Source organism: Elephas maximus, chromosome 25 (assembly GCF_024166365.1).
Source record: "Elephas maximus indicus isolate mEleMax1 chromosome 25, mEleMax1 primary haplotype, whole genome shotgun sequence".
NCBI classification, from domain to species: domain Eukaryota; kingdom Metazoa; phylum Chordata; class Mammalia; order Proboscidea; family Elephantidae; genus Elephas; species Elephas maximus.
In genome coordinates, this window is record NC_064843.1 from 5083024 (window position 1) to 5100759 (window position 17736).

Sequence of the window (17736 nt, forward strand, 5' to 3'; positions counted from 1 at the left end):
TCTGGTGAGCGACATAGAGCCTTTTGGCTGTCGGGGTCTCTGCTAATGTTTAGTGACAAATGCTGAGGATGGTCTGTTTGGTGGCTTACCAGTTTATATAATGTCCAGGACCACCCCCAGGAATCCTGCTAGTTCCCCCAGCCCAGAAACGGCCCAGAGAGACTTGTATATTGCAAAATACTTGACATTCTTGATTTTTTTTTTTCCTTTTTCTGTAACGTCAACGCACACAGTTATATTCTTAGGTTCTGAGAATTAGAGAAACAAACCTAACAGATAAGGATTTTTGCCCTTGCATTGATTTAAATGAAGGTAGGGCAGCTTTCATTTGCCACAAGCCTGGCGGAGTTCAGCGTGAAGAAAGGAAGGTAATTGCTGCCTACTCCCTCCCTCCCGTGTGTGCAGCTCAGTGTGGGGCTTTTACAGAGTGTGACCATTGGGGCTGGGAGGGTGTGAGGGCAGGCAGAGAGACTGTTAGTTTAGCATGCCCCTATCTGGGCTAAGTAGTGAACAGTTTAGGTGCAGACAGGACATTGGTTAAAATGTGACCTTGTTAAAGTATTGGGGGTGCTTGTCATTGGCTTGGAAGATGCTGAAAAAGCAGCAGCCCCCTAATTGAGCCTTGGGGTTGGCAGCCACGCGGGACAACTGCACCTCTGGGCCAGACGAGCGATTCCATTTATGGACTGTGGACGTGGGTTGCGAAATACCTGTCCCCACACGCGGCCTGATAATTTCACTCCTGTGGTTTGTCCTGAAGTATAATTTGACCAGTTCTTCATAGATCATGATATGAATGCCAGCCCAGCATGAATCAGGTTTAATTTCAGAACACTGTATGTGAGACTGTTAAACCCAGGAAGGGTAGCCTGCCTCCAGGTGCACAGTTAAGTTTTCTGTTTCTTTTGGAGAGTTAAACATGCATCTTACCATTATGTTGTAAGTAGCTCAGTTAGTAGGGATCGGTAAGGAAAAAATTAACATCCCAAATTATGTATCACAAATTTACTGGTAGTTTGACTGTGGCCTTCTATAAAACACTGAAATCATCTGCACTGAGGAGCACCAGTGCCACCTAGAGTGTTATTTGAGGATAATCCATGGTTTCTGATTTAAAGAAAGTGCGTGATTTATTATACTTCTGAAAGAGTCATTTGGAAGTATTCAGATATTTTGAGAGGCGCAAGAGCAAAGCATTTTTTCTCTTGACTTTTCACACTAGGAAAAGGCCTTGATCACGAAGAAGCGAAATTGAGTGGGAAACTTGGTTGTACACGTGTCATACTGAGAGCTGAGTCACAGTAAAGACAAGTGCCCGCTCCCCCCCCCCCCCCGCCCCTGCCCCCGTTCCTCCACGGGTCTCAGGCCTGCTTGGCAGGTTCACGTTACAGAAACAGCAGTTGATGCTGGAGTCCAAACACTGGGGGCTGAGATGCCAGAGTGGCCAATTAAGTTAGCATAGGCAGAAGGGCCATCTCGTGGAGACACCTGTACCGAAGGCTGTGCAGTCAGCCTGACGCATTTGTGGATTGCCTCAACCCTAACGGTTTGGCACACCCTTAAAAGAGAAGTCTTGGATTCATTAGCCCATACTAAAGCCAAATCCATTGCCATCAAGTCAGTTCCGCCTCATAGTGACCCTATAGTCAGAGCAGAACTGCCCCATAGGGTTTCCGAGGAGCGGCTGGTGGGTGTGAAGTGCCAGTCTTGGTTAGCAGCCAAGCTCTTAACCACGCACCACCAGGATCCCAGTCCAGAAGCTTTCTTATTCCTTGGTTTGGGCTTTTGCAGTCAATCATTGCTATTTTTCAAAATTCTCAGTTTTCTTGAGAGTTGTTGCAAACTCCGTAAGAAGTGGACCCAACCTTCTAGGCATCACTGACTGAAAGCTTCCTCAGTGGGTTTTAAGATGTGCATAGCCTCAAGGGACCCAAAGGGAAAAGGTATTTGCAGTGGCCCTGAGTGGTTTGCACCAGTTTGCCCATGCCAAGAGAGGGGTCACCAAGATCTAGGTGTCCAGGAGCAGATTGTGACTTTGCCCTGTATTGTCACACTTTGATTTGGGAGCAGGCAGGCAGGCAGCGGCACAGCTTTTACCCAAAGGACTCCCCTCCCGGGATTCCTCCAGCACAGGTCTCGCTTTTCCCCTAAAGTCCCGCTGGCGCCACCCAGTGATGCTGCGGCGCCACGGCGTAGCTCAGCTGTAACCAGATAGTTGGGTTCACACTTATTTGGAAATGAGCCAATTGGAGCTTGCTGCTGGCCCGTTTGCATAACAGCCTGCATAAGCTTGCTCTGTCGGAGGCTTAGCCCCGAGCAACTTGTCTCCATTACAATCAAATGGCCAGACTTGGCAGAAACTAATTTGGACAGCTGCCCATGGGGCAGTGTTTCCTCCTGTAGCTCCTAAGGCTCAGCTTGGCTACCTCGGGTCAGCACCTGTGCCTGGGGTTCAGGTGACATCTCTCCCAAGGATGCCCTGTGGCAGCACAAGGGGGCCTTACGAACAAGGTGGGACAGCCCTGGTGTACACCCCGCGGTCATCTCTGTCCAGGATGGCGGGTAGACACGGTGGGGGGGATTCTGTGGCGAGGTGCTGCGTTGCCTAATGTGGCCAGTGCAGTCCTACTGCTGGCTGGCCAGAGATGGTAACCAGCATGGGGTCTGTCATGCCAGAGGGCAGGCCAAGCCAACCTGTCATTTGGTGTGGGTTGGTGCTTCTGTTTTTCCAGGATCGGATTTTTTTTCTGATTGGTTACAGAGTGACTCCTTGCTCTTCTGTACACTTATATACAATGTAACAGAAGTGAATTTGCAAATTGAATTTTAGCTCAGTTTATACCTTGTCAGCTCTTTGACGTTCCACCATTCTCACTTGTCATCCTAGCAGCAATTCACCCCGTCAGGCACAACGTGCAGGAGGGCAAGGGTGGGACGTACTGCGAGTTTTTAACATTTCCCTTCATTACAGTACACCCCGCTTGCCATCAGAATCCCCGCTTTACAAGCATTTTGCCAATAACGTGTGTATTTTCTAACCATGCTAGTTTATAGACTGAGGCACAGGTGAGGACCAGTGAAGCCCCTCCCCCTCTGCAGTAGGCTCCATTCTTTAGCTGTTTCCACTCTTGGTAACAGTTCTTTTAATCACGTGTTGGGAGTGTCCTGAAAAATCTCGAGTTTGGGGGTAGATACGCGGATTAACCTGGAGAAACTTCACCAATGTTATTACTCTAAGGTGGGCCCCCTCCCTCCATGTTGAAAGATTACAATTTGGAGACCTGAAGTCTTGACGCTTTTGAAGCAAACACACTTGTATCCTAAAACGTTAGTCACTGAAGCTTGTTCTCAGGTCACATCACACAGATGCCTGTGTTACAGTGGAGGTGTTCTATTGTCTCTGGAAATGCGTTAGGCCGACTTTTCAGGATTGGTTAAAAGCACCCTGTTAAAACACTCAGCGAAGTTTGTAAAGGGCAGTGGCTGAGCTGGCTTCCCGGCAGGCTCCCGAGTCCCTGCATCATCTGTGCAGACCAGGGCTTCATTCCACGTGTGCGCTACGTCAGTGTGCTGGGTGTTGTCATCTAGCACTTTATCCTTCCTGGGCCCTAAGCTCCACACCTGCCCCTTCCCCCAGCCCCCTACCCTCCCCCCCCCCAGGAAAGTATCCTTGGTGGTTTAACCCCAAGTGGCAACAAACAGCACTTCAAGTTAGGTGCTGTGGACCTTGCTGCCAAGATCTGAGTGGCTCATTAAAGAGCAATTTCCAGGTGCTGAGGAATGGTAGGTAGCCCCTAAGGTACTCAGTGTGATGAAATAATACGTGGAGAAATGCAGAAACAGTGTACTAGACAGTAAAAATCGGTATTTGTCTTTATTTCTAACATGTCCCTGGTTTGTGCTCCTACAGGAGGGAGGCAGGGGTGGGACAGCCTTGTCACAGGTGACGGCAGGGCCGCTGAGGAGCCTGAATGCACTGGCCCCCAGGCCGGGGTAGCCACCTTAGGCAAGGGGCAGGCACTTGGGGGGTTTCTGCTTCAGTGAATTATTCCCATTCAGATGATTTCTGTTAAGGACTGAGAGCCTCAGCAAAGTAAAAAATCAACGCCTGAGAAAACTTGTTTCTGCCATTGCCCTCAGTTTGGGTCTGCGTCGTACTGTTGCATGTTTTGTAAAACTAAGGAACTTTATAAGATAGAACCCGAAGCCTGAGCTTTTGCCTCCAGTCTCTGACAATCAGTGTGAATTTGACAAAAGCCATGTCCTTCACTGCCAGAGAAGGAGCCAGCCTGCAGGGGGATAGTTCCCCATCTGGGGCACATGGGGGCAGGGGGGACTTGTGGGCTGACCAGGCTTTGTCTAGATAAAGGCCTCCTGTCCCCCGAGTGTCGTGCCTTCCCCCTGGTTTGTTGGAAACAAAAGCAGCAGCAGTGGGAGGAGCAGTGATTTCCGCGTGTCTGTTTAATCCCTGGGTAAAATGGCAGGGGTCTCTGGAGGACTTCCCCAGTTAGATGGCCGGAGTCTGCGGAGACCTGCTGCTTCATGGGCAGTGATGGGAGAGGATGCATGGAGGGAGGCCTCTTCTCAGGTTCCTTGCATGATTTGATCACCTGCCAGGGCAGCTCGGAGGTACCTTCTGGCTCACTGGGCACTGACCCTTTGACCGCCCTGCAGATACCTGCACAGCACTGAGGCAGCTTGCAGCCCTGGCTCCCCAGGAGCCCACTTCCAGTCCCACTGACCTGATGGCTGCCACTTCATGCCCCTGTGCCCTGTGTGGCTCTGTGGTCAGTGGCTCTCTGAGACTGCTTATCTCTGCTTTGTGTCCAACGGTTATCAAAGACCTGAGTTCTGGTCTGTGGGAGGGTTGTAATGTAACCGGTTGTTTAGCAGACCCTTTGTCTTTTAAAGAAACGGTCCTGGCGTTAGAGAGAGGTGTTCTGCCTGTCTCAGCCCTGACTGTCCCTCCTTTGGATTAGAAGTGCCCTTTCTCACCTGCTTTACTCCGCTGAGTGCAGCTCAAGCGTTGTAAATGGGAACAGTTATGTAATAGAGCCACTTGATTCTTGCATCTAATTCTTCATATAAAAATGGTTAGTTTTCCCCATTTCGTAAATTTCCATCAATGTTTCCATATTTTTACTAATGTCGTCTCCAGCTGGCTTTTGTCGAGAGGAACAACAGGAGCCCCTGTGGCTTCACGCTGGACTAGGGCTGGGACTCTGCTGGCCGCGGGCCGACGGGAGTTCTGCACGTGCATTTAGGGAGAATGTGTCCCTTTTACCCTTTCTGGAAAACACTCTTGAAACTTGTATAGAAATACTGTATTGGAATCTTTAATAATGAAAGCGTTATTCTAAATCTAGCTTTTTTGATAACGTGATGTTTGTTCCCTTTTTAAAACTTAGCTGATGATTTAAATTGGGCTTTTGATACTAGTAGAGTTTACTGGGTGAAGTAAAACATTTGATTTAATGTAATAAATTTTTTTTTCTTTTCCCCTGGATTAGTTAAAATGTAGTCACTATCATAATACTGGCAGCTCTGATTTCTTTCACTCCTTCCTGAATTTAATAGTTTATTGTTTTAAAAGTCCTTTTCTCTAAATTTCTCTCGTACAATAACACCAGATAAACTTTGGCTAGTTGATATTAAGATCCAGATGACAGAACGCACGTGGGTTGGTCTCTGAGGAGCCTGCATCTTGTTCCTTTGCAGCTGTGAAGGATGACAAGAGGACTAGGGAGAAGGTGGCAGCCGCTGTCACCATGCCCAAGAAAATGGCTCCTTCAGGCCCTGTGCTCAGCAAGCAGCCTTCTTCCCTGCCTGGCAACCTCCCGAAGAAGTCGCCCGCTTTCGTTCATGTGTCAGCCGCCAAGCAGGCCATTAAGAAGTCACCCTCAGGTTTTAAGGGTACGGTACCCAAGAGACCCTGGTTATCATCCACGCCCATGGCCAATGCCTCTGCTGCCAAGCAGCTGGGGCTGGCGCCTACAGCGGCAGCGGCCACCCCTAAGAAGTTACCTGGCTCTTCTGCTGTGGGTCCTTCTGCTGTGGCCGGAGCGATGAGGAAGCCGGGGGCTGTATCTGCTCCTGGGACTTCTCCAGGACCAGGACGGCTCGGGGCTGCGAGTCCCGCCCCGTCACAGCCCAATTCACAGATCCGACAGAATATAAGACGCTCTCTAAAAGAGATTTTGTGGAAAAGGTGGGCTGTTTTATTTTATTTCCTACCTGTTAATGCGGGATTTTTTTCTGTATACGTCAGTGCAGTGGTTTACAGGGTCCTTCCTACTCCATAGAGTCAGCGACAGCGACGACCTGATCATGACAGAAAACGAAGTGGGCAGAGTTGCCCTCCGTATCGAGAAGGAGATGTTCAGCTTGTTTCAAGTTACAGACAATCGCTACAAGAGCAAATACCGCAGCATCATGTTCAACCTCAAGGATCCTAAAAATCAGGTGTGTGAGCGCTGGAGCGGAACGGACCCCTACAGACGAGCCTGCTCGTCACCTGTCACGTTCTGTCAGCTGGGTTCCACAGGAATCGTCTAAACGTAGCACCTGGAAACATTTCTGTCCCTTCCCTGAAAGGTGGGGTGCTGCGTGTCAGGTGCCCCCCGCCCCTGGTAACGAGAATGTTCCCTGTGTTAGTAGAGTCCTTAAACGCGTCACCCACTGCACCAAGCCTGGGAAATGCTTCTAAATACTTCTGTAAATTATATGCCAGTCACTTGGGCGGTTCCCTGCTGTCTCCAGAATAAACTTCCAGTTCTTTATCCTAGAGAGTGACTTCACACAGCTTTTTCTGCCTTACTGGCCTACTGGTAACCGTGGTAACAGCAGACGCTGTTGTCTCCCCGTCTGGGCAGCACAGCAGGGACTGTTCCACAGCACTGGACGTGGGGACTCAACAGTGGTTGGGGGGCAGATGCTGCCATTCCCACTGGGTAAAGACAGTGGGGGTGAGAAGATGACCAGATATTCAGTGTCACAGCCAGTAAAAGGCAGCACCTGCTGGGACCCAGCCTCAGGCCCCCAGGCTGACAGTCGGCTTGGTGGTCTCTGACCACCTCTTGACCGCTTGCCCATGTTTGAGAGTAGTGTCAGATGCTCGCCTGGTCTGCTGCTCCGTAGTTGACAAGCCCCAACAAAGCTGGTCTGTCTCTGCCTGTATTCCTACCACTGTACCCGTTTGACTTGTCTTCCAAATCGTCTTCATGGCTTTGGTTTTCCAAGGAGGCATTTTTTTTAGCAGAACAGAGCAGCATGGGCCTCAGGATCAGCTGCATAGCCTCAGTCCTTAGCTTTTCTAACCCCTACTTGCTGTACAACTGCTGTAGGCTGGCGCTGACCCTGCTCAGGTGCCCCTGGAGGAAGTGGCTCAGGCTGTGCTGCTTACCAAGTTTTTACTCAAGTAACGTGCGTGTTACGTGTGTGTTATTTTTTTTGGCCAGCTGTGCAGCCTCCCTGTACATTATTTCCTGAGGCGTGTTATGTGTGTGGTGTGCTTATGTGGGAACGTTATTTGCGAAAAAATACACAGTAGTTCTCTCCAGATCCTCTCTGGCACCTTAAACACCAGTTTGCAGATGTTTGTGAGTACATGACTGAAAGGTGTCTGTTTCCAGGGACTCTTCCATAGAGTTCTGCGTGAGGAAATCTCTTTGGCAAAACTTGTGAGAATGAAGCCAGAAGAGCTCGCGTCTAAAGAGCTGTCCACGTGGAAAGAGCGACCAGCAAAACCTGTGAGTGCTGACAGGAAGCCTGCCTTCTTCAGGCACTGGGCCCCTGACTTTTCTAGCAATAACTCAGTGGGCTATTCTCTGAGGGCATGGTGTCCTCCTAGAAAACAGCGTTTAAGGTTTCGTTTTTGTCTTTTTCTTTTAGGTGATGGAGGCCAGAACTAAATTGCATAATGAAAGCAAGAAGACTGCCATTAAACAGGAAACCATTCCTGATATGGAAGACTCTCCCCCAGTGTCAGATTCGGAGGTGAGCATTGGGATTTACGTACTCAAGAGCATAGAATAAAATCGACCTTCTCCGAATCGCCGTAGGTGCCTAAATCACTGGGTAGAGTTACTGTGCTTGTAACGGGCGTATGTAATTGTATGCAGCGGTTCTTAATCATGTGAGGTTTTCTTTAAATGTGTGATGTTAACCTGCAGGTGGATTTGGAAAAGAAATGACCCACTCGGTGTTTTTCTTCTTTTGCTCTTAGGAACAGCAAGAGTTGGTACGAGCTGTACCTGAAAAGAGCAGCACGCCCCCTCTGGACGTCTTCAGCAGCATGCTGAAGGACACCACCAGCCAGCACCGGGCACACCTGTTTGATCTCAACTGTCGAATCTGCACAGGTGAGCATGACTCGGGGGACGAAACCTTAGAAGTGAGACTAAACTTGATTTTGTTTAAGTCAGGAAGCCCTCTGATGGCAACTGTATTGGACTCACATTTGGGGAGGGGCTCACATAATGGTTTTCTGGTTTGAAAAAGCTAGCCCCTACCTTTATAGTGTTGGTTTTTTAATCTTTTGAGAGATTACTGGCTATTCACGGGTAAGATATCTGGAGAAATCTTTCCTCATGTTCTTCAGGCCAGGTTCTGTCATCAGAAGATGAGCCAGCTTTGAAAAAACCAAAGCTGTCGACGTCGGCTAAGAGAGAAGACGCCAGGCCCAGGCACGACAGCATACTCTCGGAGTCTGCTCCTTATGCCGAGGAGGGGATGACAGAAAGTCCACCTGAGGGCGCTGCTGAGCCCGAGCCGGAGTGCACGCCTCTTCCAGACGTGGAGAGAAGCCATCCCCCTGTCCCTCCAGGACTCAGCCATCCAGAGCCATCTCCTCTGCAGGACTTCGCCCCCTTCCCGGCCTCCTGTGGGGGCCCAGTGGTCACCACGGTTACAGTATCTGGCAGAGACCCCAGGACTGCACCAAGTGGCACTGTCTCAGCCTCCACAGCTTCCCGTCCCACCAGTAGCCTTCTCCCGGACAGTGCACACGTGGCAGAAACCAGACAGGACTCTCCGAAGCCTGCTCTGACCTCTGTGGTGATGCCCAAGTCCATCCTGGCCAAGCCATCCTCGTCACCTGAACCAAGGTACTTGTCAGTTTCACCGTCACCGAGCGTCAGGCAGAGGCGGATAAGCCAAGAGCTAGTCATTTCTGAGATGAACAGAGAGAAAAGTAATTGGTGATTAAATAACTCTGCAGCTCACCTGTAAATGCAGATTTATTCTTTAATTTTAAAAGGCCTGGCCTTAGGATGCATGATCACCATTTTAGAGGGATAGACCTTGAAAGCAGAAAGCTCAGTTGATGTCTGTCAGGTTTGGTTGCTTACTCAGTTGGTTTTCCTGTGGCAAAAATATCCGTTTATGTCACTAAGATTGAAGTAGTTCATTGGAACTAGCCTCTGCCAAAACTTGTAGGAGCTCTTGTTGCCTGAAACCTCTGGGGCCGTGGCATTTTCAGAGTTGCCACTGTGCAGAGCACGGGAGGTCGACTCACTGCCTGTGGTTGTTTTACAGCACCTCAGAGTCACGGTCCCCTCCAGAAGGAGACACGACACTTTTTTTGTCTCGGCTTGGCACCATCTGGAAAGGATTCATCAACATGCAGAGTGTGGCAAAATTCGTCACGAAGGCGTATCCTGTATCTGGGTGTTTTGATTATCTCAGTGAGGTCAGAACCTCTGTGTGTGTGTGTCTGTCACATAGGAGTTTGATAACACCAGAGTCAAGCACCTAGAGTCTAGGTGTTGAGGCCTTCAGAGGGCAGAGCAGCCTGCTGTGCGGGTCACAGGTCATCCTGATGATTCTGAGAAAGCGGCCGATACTCCCTGCCCTCCATCCCGTCCAGCTCAGGGGGTGCCCGGCCTTCAGGATTCTCGACAACAGCGGTAGTAGTTATGGCCTCAGCAAGGAGTGGCCAGCCAGTCCTGTCTGCTTAGCGTCTGAATGCTTGCCGTGTGTGTGTCGATGAAAGGCAGCGGCTTCTGAGTGAGACACTGTGCCGGAAGTTCGTTACCGTACCCGCCTTGAGCTGGGAGGTGCTAGTCATGGACAGTGAGTGGTACCCCAGCCGGCAGTTAGTACCGTTGTGACCGTTTTCTTTGGAATAGCCCTGACTTTCTTGACTCTCAGGTCATTTGGTGCTTTGAGATTACTGTTTGTTTCTTTGTAAATGCTCTGCTTTCACCAGTTACTTACTCAAAGTGCTTTTCATTTAGGATTTGCCAGACACGATTCACATTGGTGGGAGGATCTCACCGAAGACGGTTTGGGATTATGTTGGCAAACTCAGATCTTCTGTCTCTAAGGTATTTGTTTATAATATAACTTGTGGAACAGTGTTTTTATTTAAACACACCTTTTGTTTTGAACAGTTATAGTGTCGAGCTACAGCTTACTAGGTATTTCCAGATGAATGTTTAAATGTTCGAGTGTTTAATGGAAGAAAATGATAGCTTATCTGAGAGTGCATTAGGTAATAAAGTGATGGATGTTCTATTATATTTTTCATTTTATTACACAGCTGGGTTGTACTAAGAACGTATGAGCTGTGTTTTATTGTTGGGATTGAAGAAATGGAGAGTGAGAGCTCGGCCGTGGGCTGGCGCAGCCACCTAGACCTGGGGCCTTGGGTGGGATCTGCTTTCTGTGCGCCCCCGTGTCTGCATCTGAGTGCAGTTTTCTTTGGAAAGGCCCATAGTTAGCATGAGGGTTTGGACCCTCCAAGTTCCTTTAATCCTCCCAGTTTAGAGGTGCACACAGCCTTTATAGTTTAGCGGTCTGTTTGGTGCCCACGACCACTCATGGTGATTCGGCCAGGGTGACTTTCTGGGAAGCACGCCTTGTACCAGTCGCTGTGCCAAGCTCACGTGTCACCTGGGTTGTCTCGTAGAGGCGATGACTCTACAAGGTAGGTGCTGTCGGTGGGAGGAGATAGAGGCTGAGGCCGCTCCGGCAGAGCCTTCTCTCTGGCTCTTTTTACGTGTTGAGCAGCAGGACTTTGAAAACCAAAGCCCAAGAATTGCTGATGTTTTCCGTTTCAGACTAATTTTCAGTGTCAGGCACCCATTTTGAGGGGTGCTTCTCTGGAGTAGGCACAGTCAGCGTGTTTCCCGTGTCCTGTGTTTGCATCGTAGGAGCTGTGTCTGATCCGCTTTCATCCAGCCACAGAGGAGGAGGAGGTTGCCTACATTTCTCTGTACTCATATTTTAGCAGCCGTGGCCGTTTCGGGGTGGTCGCTAATAACAACAGGCACATCAAGGACCTCTACCTGATCCCGCTGAGCGCTAAGGACCCTATCCCATCCAAGCTTTTGCCCTTTGAGGGACCAGGTAAGCGCCAACTTTCTGAGTAGTAATTAGGCACCACTGGTCACCAGATGTCCCTCACCCCGGACACCAAGCCTCAGCTTGTCAGAAGGCAGACCAGGCTGTTGTCCCTGCCTGGCTTTCTAGGAACGGGTTGGGAGCACAAGTGAAGAAGTGTTAGCTATAAACGCCACTTGTGGGGCCTAGGAACCGTGCACAAGATGGACCCCTTCTTAGCCTAAGCTGTGTAGGGAGCTTTCTGAGGAGGGGAGAATCCACAGCCTCCAGCCGCCTGTCCTGGCATCCAGGTGGAGGGGCGTTCAAATGCAGACAGCCAGGGATGAGCTGATGAGGAAAGGTCACCCTTCATAAAGGCGCTGGGTCCCGGTCTTCACTCTAACTGGAACCTTTATCGACTCAATATCCAGCTCAGGAAAGAGCCCGTATCAGGAAGTAGATTTTTGCCCTCTGGGGTCACTTCTTCAACAGGCGCATTGATTTCCAGGAAATACATATAAAATAGTCGTGGAGTAGATTAAAATAATTATTTTCAGCATCTTTTGCTTAAATTTAGTAAGTTCTTTTATATTTGGCAAACTGCGTTGTATTTGCTCATTCCTTAGAAAGTGCTGCTTTTAAAGAATTGGTTATAAATTAATCTAAAAAATAACAAGGTCTGTCAAGGAGCTGAGGTTCTCTGGGGATGTGGTCTGAGAGAGGTGAGTGGCTGAGTTGGCATCCACTCTGCTAAGCCCTGAGTAGATGTTCCTGTGACTTAGGTCAGGGAACTGGGAAAAGCTGCCCAGATTCAAGTGTCTCCTTGGCCATAAGGTCCACAGAGGGTGAATACTACCTCAAAGGTGACGTTCCTAATGCATTTTAAACGTGTCTTCAAAGTGCTTTGTTCTAGAAGCGGTGGCTGACACTCTGAGTACTGAAGGCAGGTGCTGGCATAGATCGCTGGCTTCTCAGTGTCCTTCGTCCCGTCACAGTCCTTGGCAAGTGCTCAGCCCACAGCCGCACAGAGCTTGGACCTACGGGGGCGGAGGAGGGTGAAGGGGGGCCAGGGTGCCACTCACTGCACACAAATAATCAGGGTCCCTGTGCGGGGCCAGAGTCCCCCATGCACAAGCCTGGCCTCCAGACCCCAACTAGAGCTCCTTCTAGCACCTGGTGGTGTGGGGTTGGCTGGTCCTTGCTTTTCTGAATTGTGCCCATAGAAGTACTGGTTGGTATCAGCAATTCCAGGACTAAATATTGGCCGGCATGATACATTACTTTAATGCCATATACATTTGAAAAGCGAAGTGCTTCAAAACGTCTCTCACACTCTCGGGGTAAAGAAACGCCACCTCACTCGTGGCCAGAGAGAGCCTCACAGAAGGCTCTTGGTGGCCAGCCGTATGAAGAGAGCTGGCCAGTTTCTACAATGACTGTTGGAAGGAAACGTCCCATTTTCCTGAAGGTGAAGAGCAAGAAGCTGACCTAGCCGTCTGCCAAGAGCCTCTGGTCAGTCCCACATGTAAAAGCTTGTGTGTAGGATGGGAGTGTGCGTGTGCCGTCCTGGGAGCTACACATGGTGAAACCCTGAAGCATGCTCCTCAAAGTGAAAAGAGCACTTTTTGTTTATAGTGATGCTGCTTAGCAGACACAGAGCCTTCCTTTTTAAAAACAAAGCGAAATGTAACCTCCTCCCTGCTCCACCCCAGGTTTAGCTGTGGAAGCACACTCTCTGTCAATCTGGGAACTGGGAGGCGGGTACTGAAAGACACCTGGTGTGTCTGCCAGGCTGGCATGCAATGCAGCAAGGCTCTGTGACAGCCCTGCCCGGCCAGGCAGGTGGGGAATCCACTGTGAGGGGACCCCACAACAGCGGTCAGGGGAGGAGCAGCCGCCTGGGCCACTGGCAGGGGGAAGGACCAGGAGGGGACGCCCTCGCCCACCTGCCCAGTACCCTGGGCCCTGCTGGCATCGTGGGCACCTCACTCACCTGCCTCAGCACACTTCCCCTGTGCAGTCACACACGCGAGGGAGACACACCAAGATTGCATGTTTCCTTATACAATAAAGAACAGATTGGGCTTGTTAAAAATAGGAAAAAAAAAAAAAAGATTTTAAAAAATCCGTAATCACCGAAGTCTTGCCCGTATGCTTTTAAATACTTTAGAGGCATTTCTTCTAAATCTAAGCCTGTTAAACCTAGCCTAGTGTTTTTCGTTTCATGTTCCTGATAACATATTTGACAATAATATGTGTATAATATTTAATATACTTCATATTAGCTAACAACCTTGACCCCGGGCCAGGTGACTTTCTTAACATGCTTCACGTGTTCATAGCTTTGTTGTGCGTGCCTTGGAGTATTGTAGACACAGATGTGTGCATGTGTGTCCTGGTTTAGTCATCTGTGTGCAGTCACTGGTGGGTGTGTGTGTCTGTTGAATTATTTCTGTGTAGAACCCTTTGGGAGGGCATCATTGGGGGCCTGAGGAGAGTGGCATGTATCTTCAGGACGCCCCACCCCACAGCATGAGCGCCCCCACCTTCTAGCACGAGCTCACACCCAGTGAAGCCCCCACTGCCCTGCACTCACCCATGGGGTATTGAGGAGGCTGTCACAGGTAGAGGTTACTGCAGACATTTAGAGAGTTACCTTAGCCACAAAAAATGACGGGTGTGCTCGCCCTGACCCCTTACTGTAGGCACTCAAGAAGCAAGTGAGGGCGACAAGGCCGTGCTTTTCCCAACACTGTAGCTCAGAGCAGCTCTGCTGCCAGCCCCTGGGCAGAGTTCTTTCCTCAGCGCCACAGCAGCACTCGGTGACAGTGACCGTGAGGAGCGGCTCCCATACACAGCTCCTTGGGGACAGGAAGTGCCAGGCCACCTCTCCTGTCCTGCAGCCTCGTGCTGTGCTGGGGCCGCGTCTTTTTGGAGGGTGGCTGGGAGCCTCTTCCCGTGCTGGCCCATAACCCTGCATGTGCATGAGACTGTGGCCTTGTCCGTGGCAGGAAGATTCTAGTCACAGCTGAAGCCAGGCCCACGGGGATCTGTGTGCGAGGGTAAGAGGAGTTGACTTGAAGTAAAGGGGGCCTCGCTAATTTTCCCTGAGCAACCAGATCCCTGGTCATTCCTGAAGGTACTGCTAGGGCTCGGGTCTTTGTTTGGAGTGCCTGGTGAGTAACTTTAGGGTTAGAAGACATAGGGGTGCAGGACACACCTTTTTTCCCAGGTGAGGGGGCACCACTGTCCTGTGTTAGGTGCTTTATGGAGAGGATCTTGAACACTGGAAAGCACTTCTTAGATGGCCTGGATCCATAAAATAGGGTCTTGTTTTTGCATCCGTGTTTAACTGCAGCCTAAGTTAGCTGAAAAATCCGTGCCTTGAAATACTGTCAGTCAGGTCAGCATTTCTTCAGTTTTCATGTGTGTACCGATAGCTTTGCACAGAAATTGTAATCAAAGTCAAAAATAGTTTTGAATGGCATGTACTGCTTTCTCCTTCAAAATCAATAAAAGTGAATTGTGGACATTGGTCATGTTTCTTTACACGTGAACCTGCCATAGGTCTCCACCCACCTTTCGGTGTCAGGAGCCACTGTGACACAACCCCCGCTGTGCACCCAGCCCTGGAGCCGCAGACTGCCCATGGGCGTCGGCGAAGACGCACAGCTCTCTTACCTGGCCTGAGAGCACGGAGGCCAGCGGCTTTGTGGGGGGTCCAGGGATCCGACACAGGAGGGGTCTGTGTGTGTGTGTGTGTGTGTGTGTGTGTGTGTGTGTGTGTGCTCAGTACGGTGGGGAGGTCCAGTGTTTCCCACTGTATTTGCCAATTCTCTTTCTCTCCAAGTCAAACCTAACTGTTGCTTGTTAATTCCCGCACCGTTTCTGTGCCAGCAGGTGTGCACATCCTGTTTTGATGGATTCAGAGCCTCAGAGGGCTTTCATTTTACAACACGAGTGGTGGAACACACCGGGTAGACTTGGGGGTAAAGCATCACTTGATAGCTTTGGGGGTAAAGAGGAAGAGTTGGCTTTCAGACGGGCTCCCTCGGAAAGCTCAGCCTCATCACCATGTATCAGGTTTGATACGTGTGCTGGGACTTCACAGGGGACCACAAGGCAGCGTCCTCAGAACCAGGGTGGTCTGCCTGCTCAGTCACCCCCTGCCCCTCCACCCACTCGCTGATACGTCTGAGCACGGGCCCTGGTGGTGGCGTCTCAAGTGGTTAACTGGCACACATCTCTCTATGCCCCTTGTCCTCGGGTTTCTCTTTCTGTTCCCGTACAAGCTGTCTGCTGTAACCACCGAGACTGAGGCTGGACCCTATGGCCACGAAAATGTAAGGGTGACGTGCACGGAGCTGAAAGGGCTCACTCCACACACGACACGTTTTGAAGGAAACCAGTTACTGGTTTGTGTTTCAGCGGGGCGGGGGGACAAAACCCTTGTCTGATAAGCCGTCCTTGTCTAGCAGTCGGGGATGGCACGTTCAACTGCCACTGACACTTAAGTATCCTGCCCGCCTAGTGCTCTCTTCCTCATCTTTATGGTCTGTGAACCTCACAGCAACCCCAAAGGGGCAGTGGGTAAATAGGTATCCTCACCTCGATGGAGAAGAGAGGAGGTTTTTGCAACACCGGAGCTGCCTTGCTGAGCCTGGCCTGTCTGGCCCTGGCCGTGGGCCTCCGGCCGGTCACAGTCCCAGGCTGCTCCTGGGCTGGCCTCGGCATCTCCTCGACCCACAATCACTCTCCAAGGGCGAATGTGCCTGGCGTGGCAGGGCGGCCACCAAAACTGGCGAGCCTGGACCGGCTGGGAATGGGGCATTCAGAAGGAAGCCTGGCCCCATCGCGCTGCCCCCACATGGAAGCACGGGTAGGGGAGTTTCAGAGGACTTTGACCTAACTTGTCCGGTGGCTAGACAAGTACCTGGGGCGGGTGTGGGACGAGATTAAGTTGGCACGTGTCCTTTGGTTCAATAGAGGTCGCTTTTAAGATCCGAGTCAGATTAGCGAATTTTATTCTTTGTCATAAAAACAAGCTATTTCCAAGGTGCGTGTGACATTTCAAATATTCATGCAACCATAACATTTAAATAAACGAATCAGGTGGTGAGATTTGACTAGATGTGTTCATTTTGGGACAGCCCAGTTTAAAATCTTGGGAAAGGTTAGTGGGGAAGTTCAGAGCTGACACTGATCAGATTTTGGAGTTCCATTAGACCTCTTAGCCAGTGTGTAAGATGAGGTACTTGGGAGTGGAAAGCCCTTTAAAACACTGGCTGCTGCTTTGGACGTAGGCCTCTAGGTAGCTCGCAGTTTTAAAAACCAGTGCGAACAGTGACCCTGCCTCCGACACACAACAACAAAGACTAGCCTTTGAAGAGTTTTCCGGGCCTGGCTGTACTGATTCTTTTTCTCTGATAAGCATATTAGAGCATTAAAAGTTGTACTTGCAACAGTGGGTACACCTGTCTCCCCAGGCTTAACACCACGGTTTACCTGCCTCAGCAGCTTGTGGCCTGAAACTTGATTCAAACCCAGAGCTCTCCAGTTAGCCCTTCAGAAGTTGAGCTTTGCTCTTGTGAGGTGGCAGAGCCCTCTGCAGTGAGGATAGGTCATTCCCAGACTGCCGAGGGTGACTTAGCTTAGAGCTTCCCAGCCCTGGCCGCCTGGTGCTGCTTCCCCGACCCACGGTCGAGCACATCCTTTCATTTCTGCTCAGATTCTTCTGAAGCTGCCCCATGTAGATCCCAAGCATGCGGCTCTGTGTGCAAACCTATATTGCAAGTTTGGGGACCACTGTCAGCAAATACATTAGTTGCAGATAGGCCATGGCAGCCAGGTGAGTAGGTGACCGTACCCAAAACTCTGGGCTTGAGTAAGCCACAAGGTATTCAGTAAAGAGGTATTTCATTGAGAGAAGCACTATTCTAAGTTAAAGTCTCTTTAATTCTTGTTAGCTAGAAAGAACTTGGTAGATTGCCCTTCACATTTGTGGAGCAGAAAAAGTGGATGTGACACTCAGGGTAGTTTACCTGACTTCGCAGCTCCCCCTCCCTGCCCAGCTCTCCTCAGTGACACTGCCGTCCCAGAGGGGCAGCGAGGGCAGCTAGAAAGCCCCTTTCCTGTGAACAGGTGTGTGGGATGCTGGGGTCTATTAGCGACAGCTTAGGGCCTTGCTCCCTTCCGTTCGGACCTCAGCTCTTACACACCAGCTTGTGGAGCAAAAAGACCGTTAGGACACCAGGACCAGCACCGGTTGCCATTAAGGTGGTTTCCACTCATGGTGACCCCACATGTGTCAGCCCCACTGAGGAGGGACGCTGGGTCTTCCAGCTCTGTGCACCAGGGTTTTCTCCTGTTGTGGGCACAGGGCACAGTCAGGAAGGTTAGCACCCTGTCTTAGAA

General features: G+C 50.4%; 1 protein-coding gene across 6 annotated transcripts in view; it reads left to right on the forward strand.

Moving 5' to 3' along the window:
* Window positions 1-17736, forward strand: part of DIDO1 (death inducer-obliterator 1) — a 62688-nt gene that overhangs the window by 38679 nt on the left and 6273 nt on the right. For 5 of the 6 annotated variants that reach the window (XM_049868941.1, XM_049868940.1, XM_049868938.1 and 2 more), the window contains 9 exons: window positions 5719-6208; window positions 6303-6462; window positions 7632-7748; window positions 7891-7995; window positions 8225-8360; window positions 8600-9104; window positions 9535-9688; window positions 10236-10325; window positions 11154-11349. In XM_049868941.1, the coding sequence (XP_049724898.1) occupies window positions 5719-6208; window positions 6303-6462; window positions 7632-7748; window positions 7891-7995; window positions 8225-8360; window positions 8600-9104; window positions 9535-9688; window positions 10236-10325; window positions 11154-11349 (1953 nt within the window). Of the gene's footprint in view, window positions 1-5718; window positions 6209-6302; window positions 6463-7631; window positions 7749-7890; window positions 7996-8224; window positions 8361-8599; window positions 9105-9534; window positions 9689-10235; window positions 10326-11153; window positions 11350-12222; window positions 14853-17736 lie in introns of those variants that run through there. The other variant, XM_049868943.1, reaches the window with a different exon arrangement.